At 46.4% G+C, this 15,947-nt stretch overlaps 1 protein-coding gene across 3 annotated transcripts in view; it reads right to left on the reverse strand.

Annotated features, from left to right (window-relative positions):
- Positions 1-12,528: 12,528 nt before the first annotated feature.
- LOC120948108 (40S ribosomal protein S12, mitochondrial) overlaps positions 12,529-15,947 on the reverse strand; it is a 29,443-nt gene continuing 26,024 nt past the window's right edge. For all 3 annotated transcript variants that reach the window (XM_040364102.2, XM_040364104.2, XM_040364103.2), the window contains one exon: positions 12,529-13,053. In XM_040364102.2, the coding sequence (XP_040220036.1) occupies positions 12,692-13,053 (362 nt within the window). In that variant the 3' untranslated portion in view covers positions 12,529-12,691. The remainder of the gene's footprint in view (positions 13,054-15,947) is intronic.

The raw sequence follows: 15,947 nt of genomic DNA on the forward strand, positions 1-15,947 counted from the left end.
GCACTGCAAAAGGGGTTTAGCGCGTTTTTCGAAATTGTAACGCTCGACCTACTGGACAGGCATCGAATCCACTGCACACAATGCGCGGCCAAGGTGCCCATCATTGCACTGTGGCCCGGGATGGGAAAGGTCAGTTTGCGCCGAAATTTGTGCGAATATGTGGCCGGTTTAGCGAAAAATTGTCCCACATCCACCTCTCCCGGTCCGTTTTATCCCACAACACCTCCGGGGCGGTTTGCGGATCCTTTCTCGCTCGGCAAGGATCAACACAGGTATTGAAATCGTGGTTTCGAGGCAAAAGGATTCGAGGATTTTACCTTCAAGAAGCACACAAAAAAGGGGTTATGGGAAAGTGTCCGCTCGATAACACCCACGGATGGACGAGTTGATGCTTAGGTTGGCCGCGCGTTGGTCGTGTGATTCGTGAGGCATGAAAAGAAAAGGAATGAAAAATACTTCGCTGGGCCGAATAGAAACATGTATCTAATTAACGGCTCATTGTTAGGGAGGCTGCTCGAAAAGGGAGTAAAAAGTAAAATGAAGTGGAAAAAATGTGGATGAAAGTGAATGAATGCGGCCCTGGTTTCCTGTGGGAGTCGTGGGAGAAGTGGTTCTCCCGATTGTTTTGAAGGGGTGCGGGAAAAAAAATCTTCCGGACACGGTGAAGATTATTAATGTCCACGAGACACAATGTGAGAAGTGCAAAAGAAGTGGAAATCTGCAAAACCTGGGAAAAGTGTTCTGGAAGGAGTAATTGCTTTGAGAAGATAAGGAAAGAAAGTGATTGCAAATAAATTAAAGGGTTTTAATAGATGAAAACGGAACACTTTGGAGCCGAAACAGAAGACTCTGCTATAACTTTACTTCTAAACTCGACATTAAACGTACAAAGAACACTTACTCAACCACTGTTGATGTCTCAATAAATAGCAACACCTCTTATTTCAATGCGAACCAATGGAAAACGAATGGCTTGATCTTGCTAATGAGAGAAGATACCACAAACAACCATACAAAGCAATCGCCCATTTTAGACGCTTTTAAATCCACAAAACGCTCTACAAAACGCTCTACAAACAAATAAACCCTCCACCCGTTGACTCGTGACGTTTCAACGTACGCACACAGCATGGAACATTTGCTTCTGCTATTACTGCCACCGAGTAGAACTCACAAGTAGTAGGCCGTTGTTTTGCAAACGGTAACCAGTCCTGTTTACGTTGCACTTCTTCGCTATTTCTTCCGGGCCGGGGGCTGAAGCGAGCTGCTTGGCCTGCTAAGATCGATTTAAGTGTCTATTTCCGGAAGGTTTTTCGTGCTACACCGCGAGCAGGAGAAAGAACGGAAGGATGAAAATCAGAGGTATTCCCCTCCTGAGCGGTAAAACCGTTAAAGACTTGTTGAGAGTGGAGAGTGCGTTTTTTCTTCTTCTTCTTTTGGTACACAGAAAGGTACATCGACAAGAAAAGAGCGCTCAAAAAAGCTTCAGCTTCAACAACCTGTAGCCCAATAACCGAAGAAATCGTCCCATCTTGGTTAATCTCTTCCTCAAACAATTTGCGGGCCACGCCAGCATACGCCACCGAAAGCATACATGTGTCCGGTGCGCACACTCTGCTGCGCAGCCAGGCGGGCCCGTAAAGCGCAAAAGAAAGGAAAATGGAGACACCTTTTGTGCAAGTGCTGCTGCTGCTTCTGCTGTTGCCTGCCTGCTTCGCACCGTGTCCGTAACCGGAAGCGGCGACACGTTTGGTCGCGTGAGCAGTTTGGCTCACCGGATCGGGTTGATCCGTGTTTCGGGGCCATCTTCGCTTCATTCTGTTCGGTTGTGCGCCCACATTATCCTGCTCTTCAAAATCGCACACTTCGGGAACGGCTTTGTTGTGGACCGCGCGCCCGATTTTGCCTGGTAATTGCCGTAAATCCTATTAGCCAAAGCGCTTCCCTTTGTTTCCCCGTTTTGCCCATCATCTCCGCTGCTTGCTTCCTGTACGGACTGATAACAAAGCTATAGTGCTGCTGCTGCTGCTGCTGCGCCTTAGTACGATGGCGTGCTTCAACCACCACCGGACGAAATCGGATTTGCAATGTTTCATTTTTTTCCGGTGTGTCGTGTTTTGTAGCTTTCGGGACACGGCTTACCTCTGCTACTTGCTGCTCTAAAGCCGCCGTTCGCTTTGTTTTTTGTTTTTTGGTATCTGGCCTTGGGGCCTTTCATAATTTATGAACAGTTTTATGAATGAACCGCACACCATCGGTATCTCACAGTGACCATCTTGCTTCCGTTCTTTATCGTACGGATGAGCGTGCCCCGTACGGAAGTACGGCTCTGGCTTCTGTGTCTTCTAACCGGGCCTAGGGAATTGGGATCGTTCTGCTGGGTGGATTAGAATCGCAAGCACTTTCCACGGTCCGTTGCAAACGCACACAGAAAAGGATTCAGCGGGAGGATTATTAGACCAAAAAAATATGAATCCCTCGTCGTGTCGATTGCCTTTGATTGAGGTACACATTATTTGGCTGCATACCTTAAGGGGATTTTGCATTGCTTTTTGTTTTTGCTGCATTATTTCCAAAGTGCGGGTTGAAAAATGGAAAAATTAAACACATGGTTAAATATTTTGAACGATGAACATGTCTTTAAATGACCAGAGAGAAAGAGGATGGCGTGTTTGGGTACGCCGTGGGCACCACCTTCACTACCCCAGTTTTACGATCTTTCGAGATTATTTATAACTTGGCATCGTGAACTCTTTTCCTTTTATTCTTGTTCGGCACAAGCACAGATTATGTATATGCCGTATGGTTGATCGTGTGTACCTTTGTTCGAGATTTGCAATAGATCTCTTAGATAAATTTCAAAAATGAAATGCAAAAAATCGACCAAATTGTGTTTTTGGTTCATTGTTGGTGAAAGTAAGAGAGCAATGCTTTCGTTACAGCTTATTTATTCACATTTTATGCTATTTATGTTCATCAGTAATGATAGAAGATACCAGACACTGTTGAACCTTCTCTTACAACAGTTGAATCGAATTGACCGGTTAGTTAGAGAGTGGTGATGGGAAAAATGAAGTTTTCCTCGGAATTGATTCCGGCTAGCTCCAAAGTTAGCTGGAATCGATTTTGGTTAGTAGATCCGAAATTAGTTTCCGGAATCGACCTCGGAATTGGTTTTGGAATCGGCCTCGAAACTGGTTCCGGAATCGGCTCCAGAATCGGAATCGACTGCGTAATTGGTTCCGGAATTTGCTCCAGAATCGAAATCGACTCTGGAATCGGAATTGGCACCGAAATCAGAATCTGCTTCGATATCGGAGTCGGTTTCGGCATCTCCATAAGAAGACACTATTGGTAGCCACAAAGAATCAAAATTTTCTTGTAAACGTTACTGAAACTTCTTATTTCAATTCAAGAACTGACTCTCATTCCGGAGCTAATTCCAATTCTGGAGTTAATGATTCCGTACCCCAGCAAATTGCAATTCCCAGGTCGATTCCGATTCCGGAGCCCATTCTGATTCCGGAACGTAATCAGAATCTGGAATGGATTCCGGATTCAACTACGGAATCGGCTCCGGAGTCAACTCTAGAATCGGCTCCAGTATAGGCTCCGGAATCAGCTCCGGAATGAGGATCGATTCCAGCATCGAAATCAACGCCGGAATTGATTCCGAACTAGGAATTGGAATCGGGTAGGTCCGATTCCGAGCTCCTACCACTACTTGAGAGATATAAGTGATTAATCGAAGGTCAAAAACATAGTGTTTGTTGCATCTAAAACCAAAAAGTAGATAATTTCTTTCAGCAGATATTCTCTATAGCCTTAACTTGACAGATTTTGCGATGGAATACGTCGATTTCCTAGTTCCAAAATTAATGCAATGTGAATCACCCATGACTAAGCTCTGGATGTAGGACCATCTTAATGGTATTGACAAGTTTAAGCAGCTATTAGCCGCCACAATCGTTGTCACGTTTGGCCCCGTGGTGCAGTTGTCAACTCACACAACTTAACAACATTCCCGTCGTGGGTTCAAGCCCCGCATGGACCGTCCCCCATACCAAGGATGGACTATATGAGCCTGCGCGCTACCTTAATAAGTCTCGAAAGCCTGCATGATCGCGTGACGACGGGATCGTGACGGTGCAAATAGAGCACATTTTCATGAAAATAAACAAAAAGTTCAAGGATTCTCATTTCATCACATTCTTCTGCTGCCATTTTCTAATAAACTAAGCCTTGCTCTCGAACTGCAACCCTCATTTATGCATAACCCACTCATCGGAGTAACCGGCACACGAGCAGAAACAACACTCGAAGGACACACTGCTGCTGAACACACACACACACACACCTTTTCCTTTTACCGCTCAAGGACGAGGACGTGTGTGCGAATAAAGCTTGGTGCCCGTTTTTGCATTCTCCACCCAAAACCAACATCACCCCGTTGCAACCGAACCTAACTGTACATGTTGTCACCTTGCCTTTCCGTATTCCGGTACACTTCCCGAACGTACCTGCTGCCGTGGCCGGCAACACTCACAGCCAGCCAGTCAACCCTTTGTCAAACCCCCGTTTTGCCACTGGCCTTTCCGAAAAGAAAAAGGCTTGAATCGATTGAATCCATCCACAGCATTGGCATCACCTTTTTCCGAAACCGGGTTCTTGCATTTGTTTGCATTCGCTTGCCTGCACGCGCACACTTATACCCACAACCGTAATAAAGATCCTTTTTATGTTGTTATTTTTCCTCTGCTGCTGCTGCTTTTGCACATTTATATGGCCCCCAGGCGGGAACGGGAACTGGGAGGGCTTGCTAGCCATTCGAAGCCAGTGGCCTGTTGCAAATTTGCCACTCCACTTTGCCCGGTGGGCATGGTCGGCACTCGACAGAAGAGAACCCCTTTTTTCGAACCCCGCCCGAAGGGTTTAATCCCGATCGAATCCCGCAACAACAGTGGGATCGGTCCACGATCAAATATTTGACGAGAAATGACAGTTCCAGCTTTGGGCTTCCGTACCGTTTCGCGTGTGCATTCATCATCATGCCGCATCCATCCGGGTTGTACCGTAATCTTAGGTCCTTCTGGCGCGGTTCCTCACACAAAAGCGCGTCCTCGGCCCGGGCAAATGGGCCATGGGAAAGTGAGATTAACCGTAATGCGAATGCGGTGGCTGCAAAACTCCCGTTAGGTGTTCAATCAAACGGGCCTTGGGAAAGGACCACCTTCTTCACAATGCAATGGAGCACAAGCAAGCGGATTAATATCCATAAACTGTCACCCTTGCCCCCGTTCGTTTTTTCTTCTCACTGTTGCCAGAGAAGGTGTGTTTCTGTTCGTTGTAAAGAGTTTCTATTCTAAAGAGTGCCATCAACAACGGAGCGTGGCTTTTGGGTGTGATGGCTTTGGGATGGCTTTTGGCAACTCTTTTTTTCTATTATTGGGAACAAACGGATTGTGGACGAATTTACGGCGATCAATCTCCGTAAGTACCGTTGATTGATCCTTCAATCTCACTCTTTACTGTTGGGAGCGAAAAGTCGCTAAGAATGAGGAATTTGATGACCTTTTTTGAGGTTGTATTTTAGTGAAGAAATCAGTTACAATTTAAGAACACTTTATAAAGGAATAGCAACCTATTTGATGGCCCACCAAGAAGGTGTTGGACAGCGATCCCCAGTTCGGCATAAGGCGCAGGGGAGCACAGCGATCTCGATGGCTGGACCAGGTGAAACGAGACCTGACGGAGATCGGGTGTCTGCATGAATGGGAGGCTGCAGCCAGCGACCGAGTATCCTCGATTGTTGAATGATTGTTGACCGGGCCATCGACGTGCTCTATCGCGAGCAGGCCAACAAGAGAGAGAGAGAGAGCAACATATTTTAGGGATAAATTAATTAGTTAAACGTCCATTTTTAAATTTAAATTTAAAAAGCCGTTCAAATAGACCCTTCACTCTACAGTCCTTCCAAACAAACAACTCCACAAACAAATCAAGATGTAATGGGTTTGCTCCAGCGCCAATAGCAGCTGATCACAGCCAGCCAGCCAGCCAGCCAGACAGGCCGGACTCGGAGCAAAAAGTAATTAATTACAGCACAACAATTCCTCAAACCTCCTCCTGCAGACAATGTTTAGCCCGATTCTTTCCGTCATTGTGCTTGACCCAAAGGAAGAGCTCAAAGAAAAGGGGTTCCAACAACCGGACAGAGTGTTCGGAAGTGTTTGTTGGATGACAAATTGCTCGAGCCGTCGATCCATCCATCATTCGCAGAGCGAAGCGTCCACAGCCCGGAAGAAAGTGCACCGGACGCACGCAGGAAGAACGGGGGTTTTCCCCCACTTTCTCGGAACTGTTGAGTGAAATTGCATCGGTTTGTTTATTGTTTTTGTAAGCTTTTTTCTTCTACCCTTGCCCTCACTCAGTTCTATCACATTGCTGGCACCCTTACTGGCGGGCACACTGGTGTCTGAAGCTTCCTTTGAAGCCCTGTTTTCGTTACCCATTCTGCAGAGCGACTTAATATTGTCTGCAAAAGTAAAAGTAGAGAATGTGCGCGTTCGGAAACATCTGCATGCGAAAGGAAAGCATTAGAACATTGACGTTTTTGGGAGATATCTAGCAACACCAACGTCAGAGCTAGAAACCATTTTTCATCTTCAAAAGCCTCGCCCTTGAATGGGCATTGGGTTGACCGGTCGCCTGGCAGTCAGTAGAAAGGGTTTTGAAGTAAATCTCGGGAGGGCAATGGCGAGCGGGAGCGCGCGCGCACGCGATGGGCGTTTGTTTATTTGATTGAGAAGAAGTTGCTGCAAACAGCAAACAGGGATCGGAAAGGAAAAAGGACCCGTCCGTCGTGTGTGTTGCTGTATACCCGAAGGAGTGCACGATGATTGGAAGAAAAATAAACCATCCCGCCCGCCACTTGAGGCGTGGAGAAGATTCGTCCGATCGCTTCATGATTTGGCTCGTGCTGGCTGCTGACGCGATTGAAGAAGCCACACAGCCACACACAAACGACGGCAAAAGGAGGGCACAACACAGGGTAAAAGGATACTTTTTTCCCCTGTTGTTGCATGGGATATGTATGTGGCTGCTGGGTGATGATGATGATGATCACGGGACACGATCACGTGCCCGAATAATTTGGGTTGCAGAGAGCGAGTGAAGGGAGCAATGGATGTTTATAAATAAACAGCCAACTATCGTAAAATGGAGAAACGAGACGAATGCATACGGTAGGCTGGTGTGGAAGGATTACAAATTTCCACGAAGGTGAAGTTATACACCAACGGCATTTGTTTTGCTCAATGCTAATCGATACATTCTGCGCCAGATGTGACATTGGAAACGTTTGTTGCACTTCTGACGGCATTTAGGTTCGGAGCTTTGGAGATGCTAGTTCTTCTAGAAATACGAACGGGTAACGAGGTATCATACAAATTGTGCCACATCTTGGTAACTATTGTTACCAAATGAGGAATTTACGCGTACAAGGATCATGCTCGATCTCACTACAATTGTGAAGAAGTAACACTCCAAAGGTAAGACGCATATTGTGCTATTGGTTTATGATCTCTTCCGCACTTCTTGCTTATTCTCTCCCAACGCCACAATGCCAAGCGAATGCCGGCGTTAATGGGCAACCATTGCGGGGCTTAAAATTCGCCACTGGACCAAGAAGCTTTCCGCATGCAAATGATCAATTATCTGCTTTTGGATGCTCCCTTGCCCATGAGCTAAGACAAAGGTTGTGGATAATCCGGTTAGATCTTTGCCCTGGTGGTAGTTGCTCAAGTGCCTTCATGGTGGAGTGCCGTCCTTTTACCTTTCAGCAGCGACGTGTTCCGAACCATCTTAGAAGGGCACAGGCGATTTTGCTTTCCCCAGGACAGTGTTGATCTTTCGTTGATCCTGTCGTCCGTCCTTTGGTTGGTTGGTTGGGTGGTTGCATTTGTCAACCTAGTACCCAGCACAAAAACTGACGATCAGACAGCCTGAATGCTCGGTATGCGCAGGTTCAGGGCAGTAGAGATCAAGCACAGATCTTTAACCACGGCTTACCGTTACGTTTTGTGTGTCTTGTATAGCCGTTTGTACATGAATTGGAAGATTGAGTTGTCCATTTGCTGTGGTTTATCTTCCGGACCGGCGATAAACGAGTCTATTCATCGACGCCCGCAAAGCAACCGTGGGAATCAGGGAAGCGTGAAGACTTCTTTGAACGGAACAAACTCTTCGTTTCCGAAACTGGCAACAATAAAAAACAACATCCACCAAACCCCGGAAGCATGTACCTGCACCTTACTTGCTACCCTTCGGTGACAATGGATCATACGTCGAAGGAAGCTGAAAGCCCGGTAGCCAATGAGGCAATGGACACACATTTGCACTGGTTTGCTCGTGCTCGATCGATCAATCATAATTCGTGTCGCTAATGTTTAACGGCTTCTGCTAGTAGTACCGGCCACACATTCCGGACGGAAGTCGCGTAACGAATTACCACCGTCCAACGTCCACTGACCACCCATGAATGGAGGATCACTTTCACCAATGCCGCCGGTCGTTAAAGCAACATGCACACAGTTCTTTGCAACACTTTCACCCGTTTTGGCTAAAGACATCGCTTAAGAACGGGTTAGGTTGCAATTATGCCGCGCGGGACTGATACGATTCGTTGGAACATTAGACCGTTGCATCACACACTGGCCGCTCCGGCTAGCTAATTAAGGGCGCACAGGTCCCTGCGTCGACCTGGGCCCCGGCGTTCGTCCCTTTTCGACGATCCGGTTCTTGGTTTATGTAACATTTACGGCGCCCTGCCCTAATTTCCCTGAATTATTGAAATGACTAGCCTGGAACGCGTACGTCGCGCACGTCACGTACGCGAACGACTTGCCAACACTGTGCAGTGGGAGCCGGTAGTTTTCATTGCCTGTTAACGCGGTGTTTCGTACACCAATTGGAAAACATTTCTATAAATCTTAAGCCTTTTTTGTCTGAAAGCGTTCGATGTTCGCAGTTGTAGCACGGCAAAGGTTTGGGAAGAGATATATCCAAACAGATGTCAAACGAGAACATAACACGTGTAATTCAATCTAACCTTAGCTCAAGCTAAAACAAAACATCATTAAGGTACGATCGATCGTATGCATCGTTCCTTCGTAAAGCGAGACCAATAACATCTCAAATCACAAAACGATACCGATCGCAAAGGAACTTAAATGATTGTGAAGAAAGAAGATAAACTCTTGCTTGCCTACTTGGAAGAGATTAACTCAACTCTACCCTGTTTCCTACGAGAACACCCGCTGGCAGGAAGATGCTTCTGCCCAATCGTAACCGTGTTCCAATTTTCTGCTCAGCGTCTGTATGACATTTGCCTAAGATGAGCTCGGCTAACACAAAAAACAAAAACACAAAAAAAGGGTGTGCAAACAAGCACAATTCCCTAATCGCACTCGCTTCGTTAACGCCCTCTCGTACCTTTGCCGTTGGCCGTTGTACTGAATGTGCATTTGGTGGCTTTGTTTCGTAGAATCAATAAACAGGGACCCCTTTTTGCCACGAAAAAAGGTGCAAACACACACATTGCACTTGCAAAACAAACAAATATCTTTTATCTTACTGTGGTTCTGAAGAATGGCACAGTAAAAGCATCGTTTTTACGTTCATCCTTTCTTTGCGTTATCCTTTTTTTTATTAGTAAGCAACCAGGTCGTTCTCTGTTGTAAAGAGTTTAATCGTAAGAACGGGTGCACACGGCACAGCTCGGGTGAAGCTAAGCCGCAAGAGTTGACCAAAATCTGCGAATCTGTGTGCTGGTTGCGATCCTCAGAATATCGATACTATGGGGGATTTGTTGGTACAAAAGGTTGTGAGAGAGAAGACTTTGGTGTGTTTTTCTAGAAGCATCTCACGCTACTCTTATTATTTGGTTATTCTGTAAATAAAACAGTGCAAAAATCGATGAAAGATGCTGTCAATAGGTCCTTGAGTTCAATGATATCTTTTAAACAGTGACAAACGTTACGAAGAACCTTGTGCATTGAAAAGTCTTGAAAGGATGCTCTAATTCCATTCGATAATGATCTCTTTGCAACAGGATTTGACCGCTGAAGATGTATTATTAATATATTGTAGCATATCTGCTAAACAGATCACACAGCACATACTAGAGCCAATAGATACACAGAACATACAATGTAAATAGCAAATATACTTTCTTAAACACACCAAAAGCGCAGCGTAGGTAAACACTTAACAGCTAAAAACAGTATATTGAAACCCAAAACAGGAACCTAGCGGCAAGAACCATCGTTCTTTTCAACAATATAAACGGAACTCTTCTTCTTCTTTGGCTCAACAACCGATGTCGGTCAAGGCCTGCCTGTACCCACTTGTGGGCTTTGGCTTTCAGTGACTAATTGATTCCCCCCCATAGCAGGATAGTCAGTCCTACGTATGGCGTCGCGGTCCATTTGGGGATTGAACCCATGACGGGCATGTTGTTAAGTCATACGAGTTGACGACTGTACTACGAGACCGGCATAACGGAACTACCTTGGTGAAAACAATAACATCTTTCAAACCCACACTGACGATAATCCATTATTAAAACCACCACCGATAATGGCATGTCAGAATCGTTCGAACTGTCAGAATAGGACAATACCCTTCCTCTAAAAATCTATTCATCATCTCAATTCAAGAGCATGGAAAGTCCCCCTGGTCCAAGGTGTGGCCTCTTAGCTCAAACACTTTCGGTGAGTGAAGCCTCTTATAGGTTTCCATGATCGCCTGGACGATCAATTGCCAATCCCCGCAACAAAATTTTGGCTTCAGTTCGATCTATGTAAGCAAAAACGGTGTTCAAAGGCCACCAGAGGATCAGCGCGCATTCGATCACAGTACAACCTAATTCTTTGCTTCGTCTGGAAATCTCCTTCTTCAAAGAATCATTCAGTGCCTTCTACTGCATCCTAAACCTCAAACTTGATGTCGAAAACCCGTTATTAAACATCCTGAAGCTTTGTTCGATTAGGAATTGAACAAGAACTATGCATTATTTAGCAAATACAAGAATTACAGTGGGACGCAAGACTTTAAATAAAGCAATATTTTCCACAAAACGATAAACACATCTTGTGACAGACAAACAGATACGCAGTTCCAATGCAGTTGCTCTTGTTTCTTTAAGCGTCCGTTTGTTTGATCTGTGCTGCTCTATCCACAAAACAGAGCCCACAAAATCCCTAACCCAAACACCAATTAAACCGTCTTTCTTGCTGCGCAGATTAGATTCTAATCTGCTCGTTATTGCTTTTGACATAACGTAACGCACCTTGCCCGACAAGAGCAAAGCCTGGATGAGTGAGTGAGTGAGTGAGGAGGAGAACAAGTTCGTCTCTCAACAGTGCGCTTACAACGGTGTAGGCAAGAGGCAACAAACAGAGCAAGAGCAAACTCCAAAAACGTTGACCATTCAATTGACGGGATTTTGTCTGCCTTTTGTCTGTTTGTTGGCAACGTTCCGTTTTGCTTCAAGAAGCCACAAAGTTACGCACGGGTAAAGGTAATAGAAAGGTGCACACAGCATTGCAAGGAAAGGCAAAGATGCAAAGTAAACCCCTAACCCTAACACAAAAAATGGCATAATCCACCTTCTTCTCCCTGCCGCCGGTAGATGCAACACTTAGGAGGTAGAACAACACTTCGGAACAGGGCGATTGTTTGCGGGGGCCATACAGTTTCAAGAAAGTGGTTGCTTTTCCAAGGAAATGCGCAAACACACACACTTACAGCTCCGTTTGCTTGACCATAGATTGCTGGATTTGTTTGACCCCGGGGTCCGAGTCCCTCCGGAATGAGAAGAAATCGGTAAGGAAAGCTGCTTGCTCTTCCGAGCACAATCCCTGCCCAAATCCGTACACCCCTTTTTCCCTCGATCCTTCGATTCGATGGCCAGTTAGGTGTAGAGCTGGGTAGGTAACTAGGAAAGAGTCATAAATGTTGCGGCAAATTGTTGTCTTCCAGTGCTCTGCGCAGCTTTTCGTAATGATTTGCTAATTTTTGCTCAAACAATTACCATTCTATTGACACACACACACACACCGCCTCACCTTCCCCAGAGATCTTGCACGGTGATCTTCTGCGTAAGGTTATCCCCGTAGCGAAGGCAAGCATTTTCATGCAAATGATGTTCTGCGTTTTGCCCGGTTGAGGTTTGATGATGTTCGGACAGCTGGTCGGACCGCTGGGGACGGTAGCAGGAAGATTTCAAAGCGCTACTTTCTTTCTCGAACTGCGACCATTGCGACCGTGAGATGGCAACTTTCTTTCATTGGAATTTCCGTCGGTTTCTTTGGTGCGGAGGTGCGTTTGCTCCTTTACCGCACAATGCGCTTTAAAGCTTCTCTTACCTAAAGCAACGAAACGAACTCATTGGAGAGTGTGTTTTAAAGACAATTTTCCTAAAAAAAATCCTGCAAAAGAAAAACAAACGATCGTCACTCGCTGTGCTGGTGTAGTAGTAATGCTATGCCGGAATCCTTCCAGGATTTATTTTACAGCGTGGCAGTTAACCTCTTCTCTTCTAACGACAGCTTCGCGCGAGTAACTAGAGGTCACTCGCCTAACTCGCCCACAACAATCAAAAGCATACTGGCGCCGCAGTGCAGCACAACTACTTCTGCTTGATCACGTGCGGCAGATCGTACTTGCCGCGGACGCACTTAATCTTCACGCCGGGCAAATCCTGACAGCGGCCCACGCGCACCAGCACGATGTTATGCTCCTGCAGATTGTGCCCAATGCCGGGTATGTACGCTACCAGCTCCTTGCCGGTCGACAGCCGCACCAGCACACACTTGCGGTTGGCGGAGTTGGGCTTCTTCGGCTTCTTGATCAGCGTCTTCAGCACAACGCCCTTCGCGAACGGTTTCCCGTCCAGTGGTTGGCGGGGCGGTCGCACCTTAAAGTGGGGCCCCGTGCGGTGCATCTGGTTAAGGGTTGCCATGGTGCTGCGCTGCAGAAACGAGGAGATCGCTGTAAGAGAAGAAAGGAAGAAAGAGGGTTCATTAAAGCATCACGATACGATCGATCCGATTGGTGGCACGTGTGCGTGTGCGCGCGAGAGGGAGTGCTATAAGAAGCGGAGGTCGCGCGCGCGTGCGTCGTCTATTTGTGTGCCTTTCGTTCCGGGACTTGGGAAGGGTTTTGCTGTTTGGCGAGCGCGCAGCTGCCTTTCGCCTATTCGATCCATGGCGAATGGGATGCTGCGTGATTAATATCCAACAGCCAATTGGGTCTATTGGCAAATAAACTCTTTTGCTGAAGAGGATTAAGATGACACCGCAAGTTTGATTGGGAAGATATATCGTTGAAATGAGCCTAGGTATGATTATTTGGTTATCTCTTAGGTGAAGAATACAGCAAGATCTTCATTGCAAATAGACAGAAGATGGCTGTCGTTGAGAGCTGTTTACAGTAGAGGATCACATGGAAAGGCAAATTTTAAGAAAGTTTATATTACAGGATTACTTCAGGATCAAATTCAGCACCAAATACATCTCTCATAAATTATGTCCAAATAAACACATCGATCACACCCGACCCAACCAAGATCGTACCGGCACGATTGTGTTGGCGGCTTGTCAACGGACTGGCTTGTCTTGTAATCACCATGTTCAACCCGTCTCCTCCGAACCGATCATCTAAATTACGATGGTAGCGAAGAAGGATCGATAAAGGACGACGACAATAAACGCAACACACCAAAGCCCAATGTTATTTCCTTGCGAGACACCGCCGTTGCTGTGTCTTAACCATCGTCCCTTTTGTTCTTACGCTTTGTGGACGCTTTTCTTAGTAGTAGTAGCAGGGCTTGTAAACAAAGCAAAACGCTCCGAAGAAACAATGCACACCACACACACTCTTGACAGATCGATCGATTAGGCACCATTCTTCCCTGGCCCCTTATTACTGTTGGACCCATCGCATCGGACCGTTCTCCTCTAGGCCAGTGGTCCGGTTAATTCGATTTCATTCGATGTGGTCACAAAAGAAAGGACTTGCATAAAAGCGAGAAGAACGGTGCTGCATCATAACCGCACGGGGTGACCAATTTTAGACCACCTCATCCTTTTGTCAAGCCACAATAATAGAGACATTCTCTACGGGGAAACAAAAGCCATATTATGGATTTACTGTCTTTTGTTTGCAAATGCAAAGGGTAGGTGCAATGTGTAAGAAGTGTTTGTGATGCGTCCACCCCCATCGATCGATCAATCGAACGCACGAGCGATCACTATTGCAGTGGAAAGTGCGGAGGAGTGTGAGCGCCACGATCTGAGTGGACACGCCTGCTGCTGGCAGGTACTGGCCGCGGAAACGTAAGCATTATCTGACCGTCACCCAACCGGTGCCCTGGGATTGGATTGTGGAATGCGCACTTTGAAGGAGGTTATGCGCCCTAATCCACAGGACAAACCCTCTCCGGATCCGGATCGAATCCGGGATGGACACAACAAACCGTCAGCTGGGCGCCGCAGGTAGTCGCGCAAAATCGTGATTGAAATCGCTCAAACCTTCGCCCTTTTTGCCAAACGGACAGAAGAAAAAAACCAAAATTAGCAGCCTGACTCGATTGTCCACATTTAGTGTGGCCACGTTCGCCGAGATTCATCTGTCACGTTGCGACGAGAGATCGAGCTTTTGGTTCCTTTTTTGTTTCATCTCCGCTTTTTCATCCTCCAATCCACCTGGCACGTAGTGAAATCAGTAAACCATAACGGGAACTCGCCTGTCAATCGATGCGTGTCCATCGGTGTGTGTGTGTGTGTGTGTGGACACAGCACATCAACGTCCGCAATCTAGAAGGGTTTAAATGCATTCAGCGTCCATCCGTTCCTTTGCAACACGTAGAAGAGCGCGCGTTCCTACGACGTCGGTCCCTTTTTCTTTCGCCATTTGTTGCCACTCTTTCGTGGCATTTTCGGTTGGTGAACGTCCGTTAATCGTATCCAATACCAACATGCTAACCCTCCGCAACGCCATCCTTTCGTGCCTTGACCACCGAATTAGCTATCGGTCAGCATCGTGACGCAGCTAAATCTTGCACAGGACACGCCGCTCATATTGAGCCATTGAGCCGTCCCCCGTTCTTCCTTACCTAACAAAGCTACTAAAGAAAGAAAGAAAAAAAGCAAACCATCAGAAATGGCCGGCTGATATATTCGTCCTGCACACCCGTCCACTGACTAATCCTTTGGCTGGGCAGAAAGTGCAACATAATGCTCTGTTTTCTGTTTTGCAGCCTCCAATCAAGAAGGGGCCCCGGTGGTGTGATACATGCACCGTGTGGTCATTACGCTTCCGTGTACGACACAACGCATCCGTCCGTTGCGATGGCAGATGTTTGGTTCTACCCCGTTGCCGGACAATTGACAAGGGATGTTGATCGAGCAGCCAAACAAATTGCAGAATTGTCCGAAATCGAAGGTAATTGCTTTCTGTGTGACTTTAATTCAATTAAGGTACTAAACTTAATTACAAAACTGACGCGTGAAAAATATATGGAAATAAAGGATTTAACAGCATTCGGAAGACACATTTAGTGACCCAGTTTCACACCCTATCTTTATATCAAAATTCATGCAAAAAATGCAATTTCACAAAATCCTTTCCATTTTCACACGTGCACAAGCAATCCCAGCAACCGACGCGCGTAATGCACCATTGACCACGATTGTCAACTCCATAACAGGGTCAGCCCAATCAATCGAGGCAGAAAGAGGACGAAAACGGCTTTCGTCCAGCTTCGGAGATTAGCCGGTGTGCAAACAATGCAATCCAATCTATATGTAAATGAGTTTTCCGACCGCCAAACATTCCTGCGTTTTCACAGCTTCCTTTGTTGTTGCTGCGTTTTCCAGTTCCAG

This window comes from Anopheles coluzzii, chromosome 2 (genome assembly GCF_943734685.1).
Source record: "Anopheles coluzzii chromosome 2, AcolN3, whole genome shotgun sequence".
NCBI lineage: Eukaryota > Metazoa > Arthropoda > Insecta > Diptera > Culicidae > Anopheles > Anopheles coluzzii.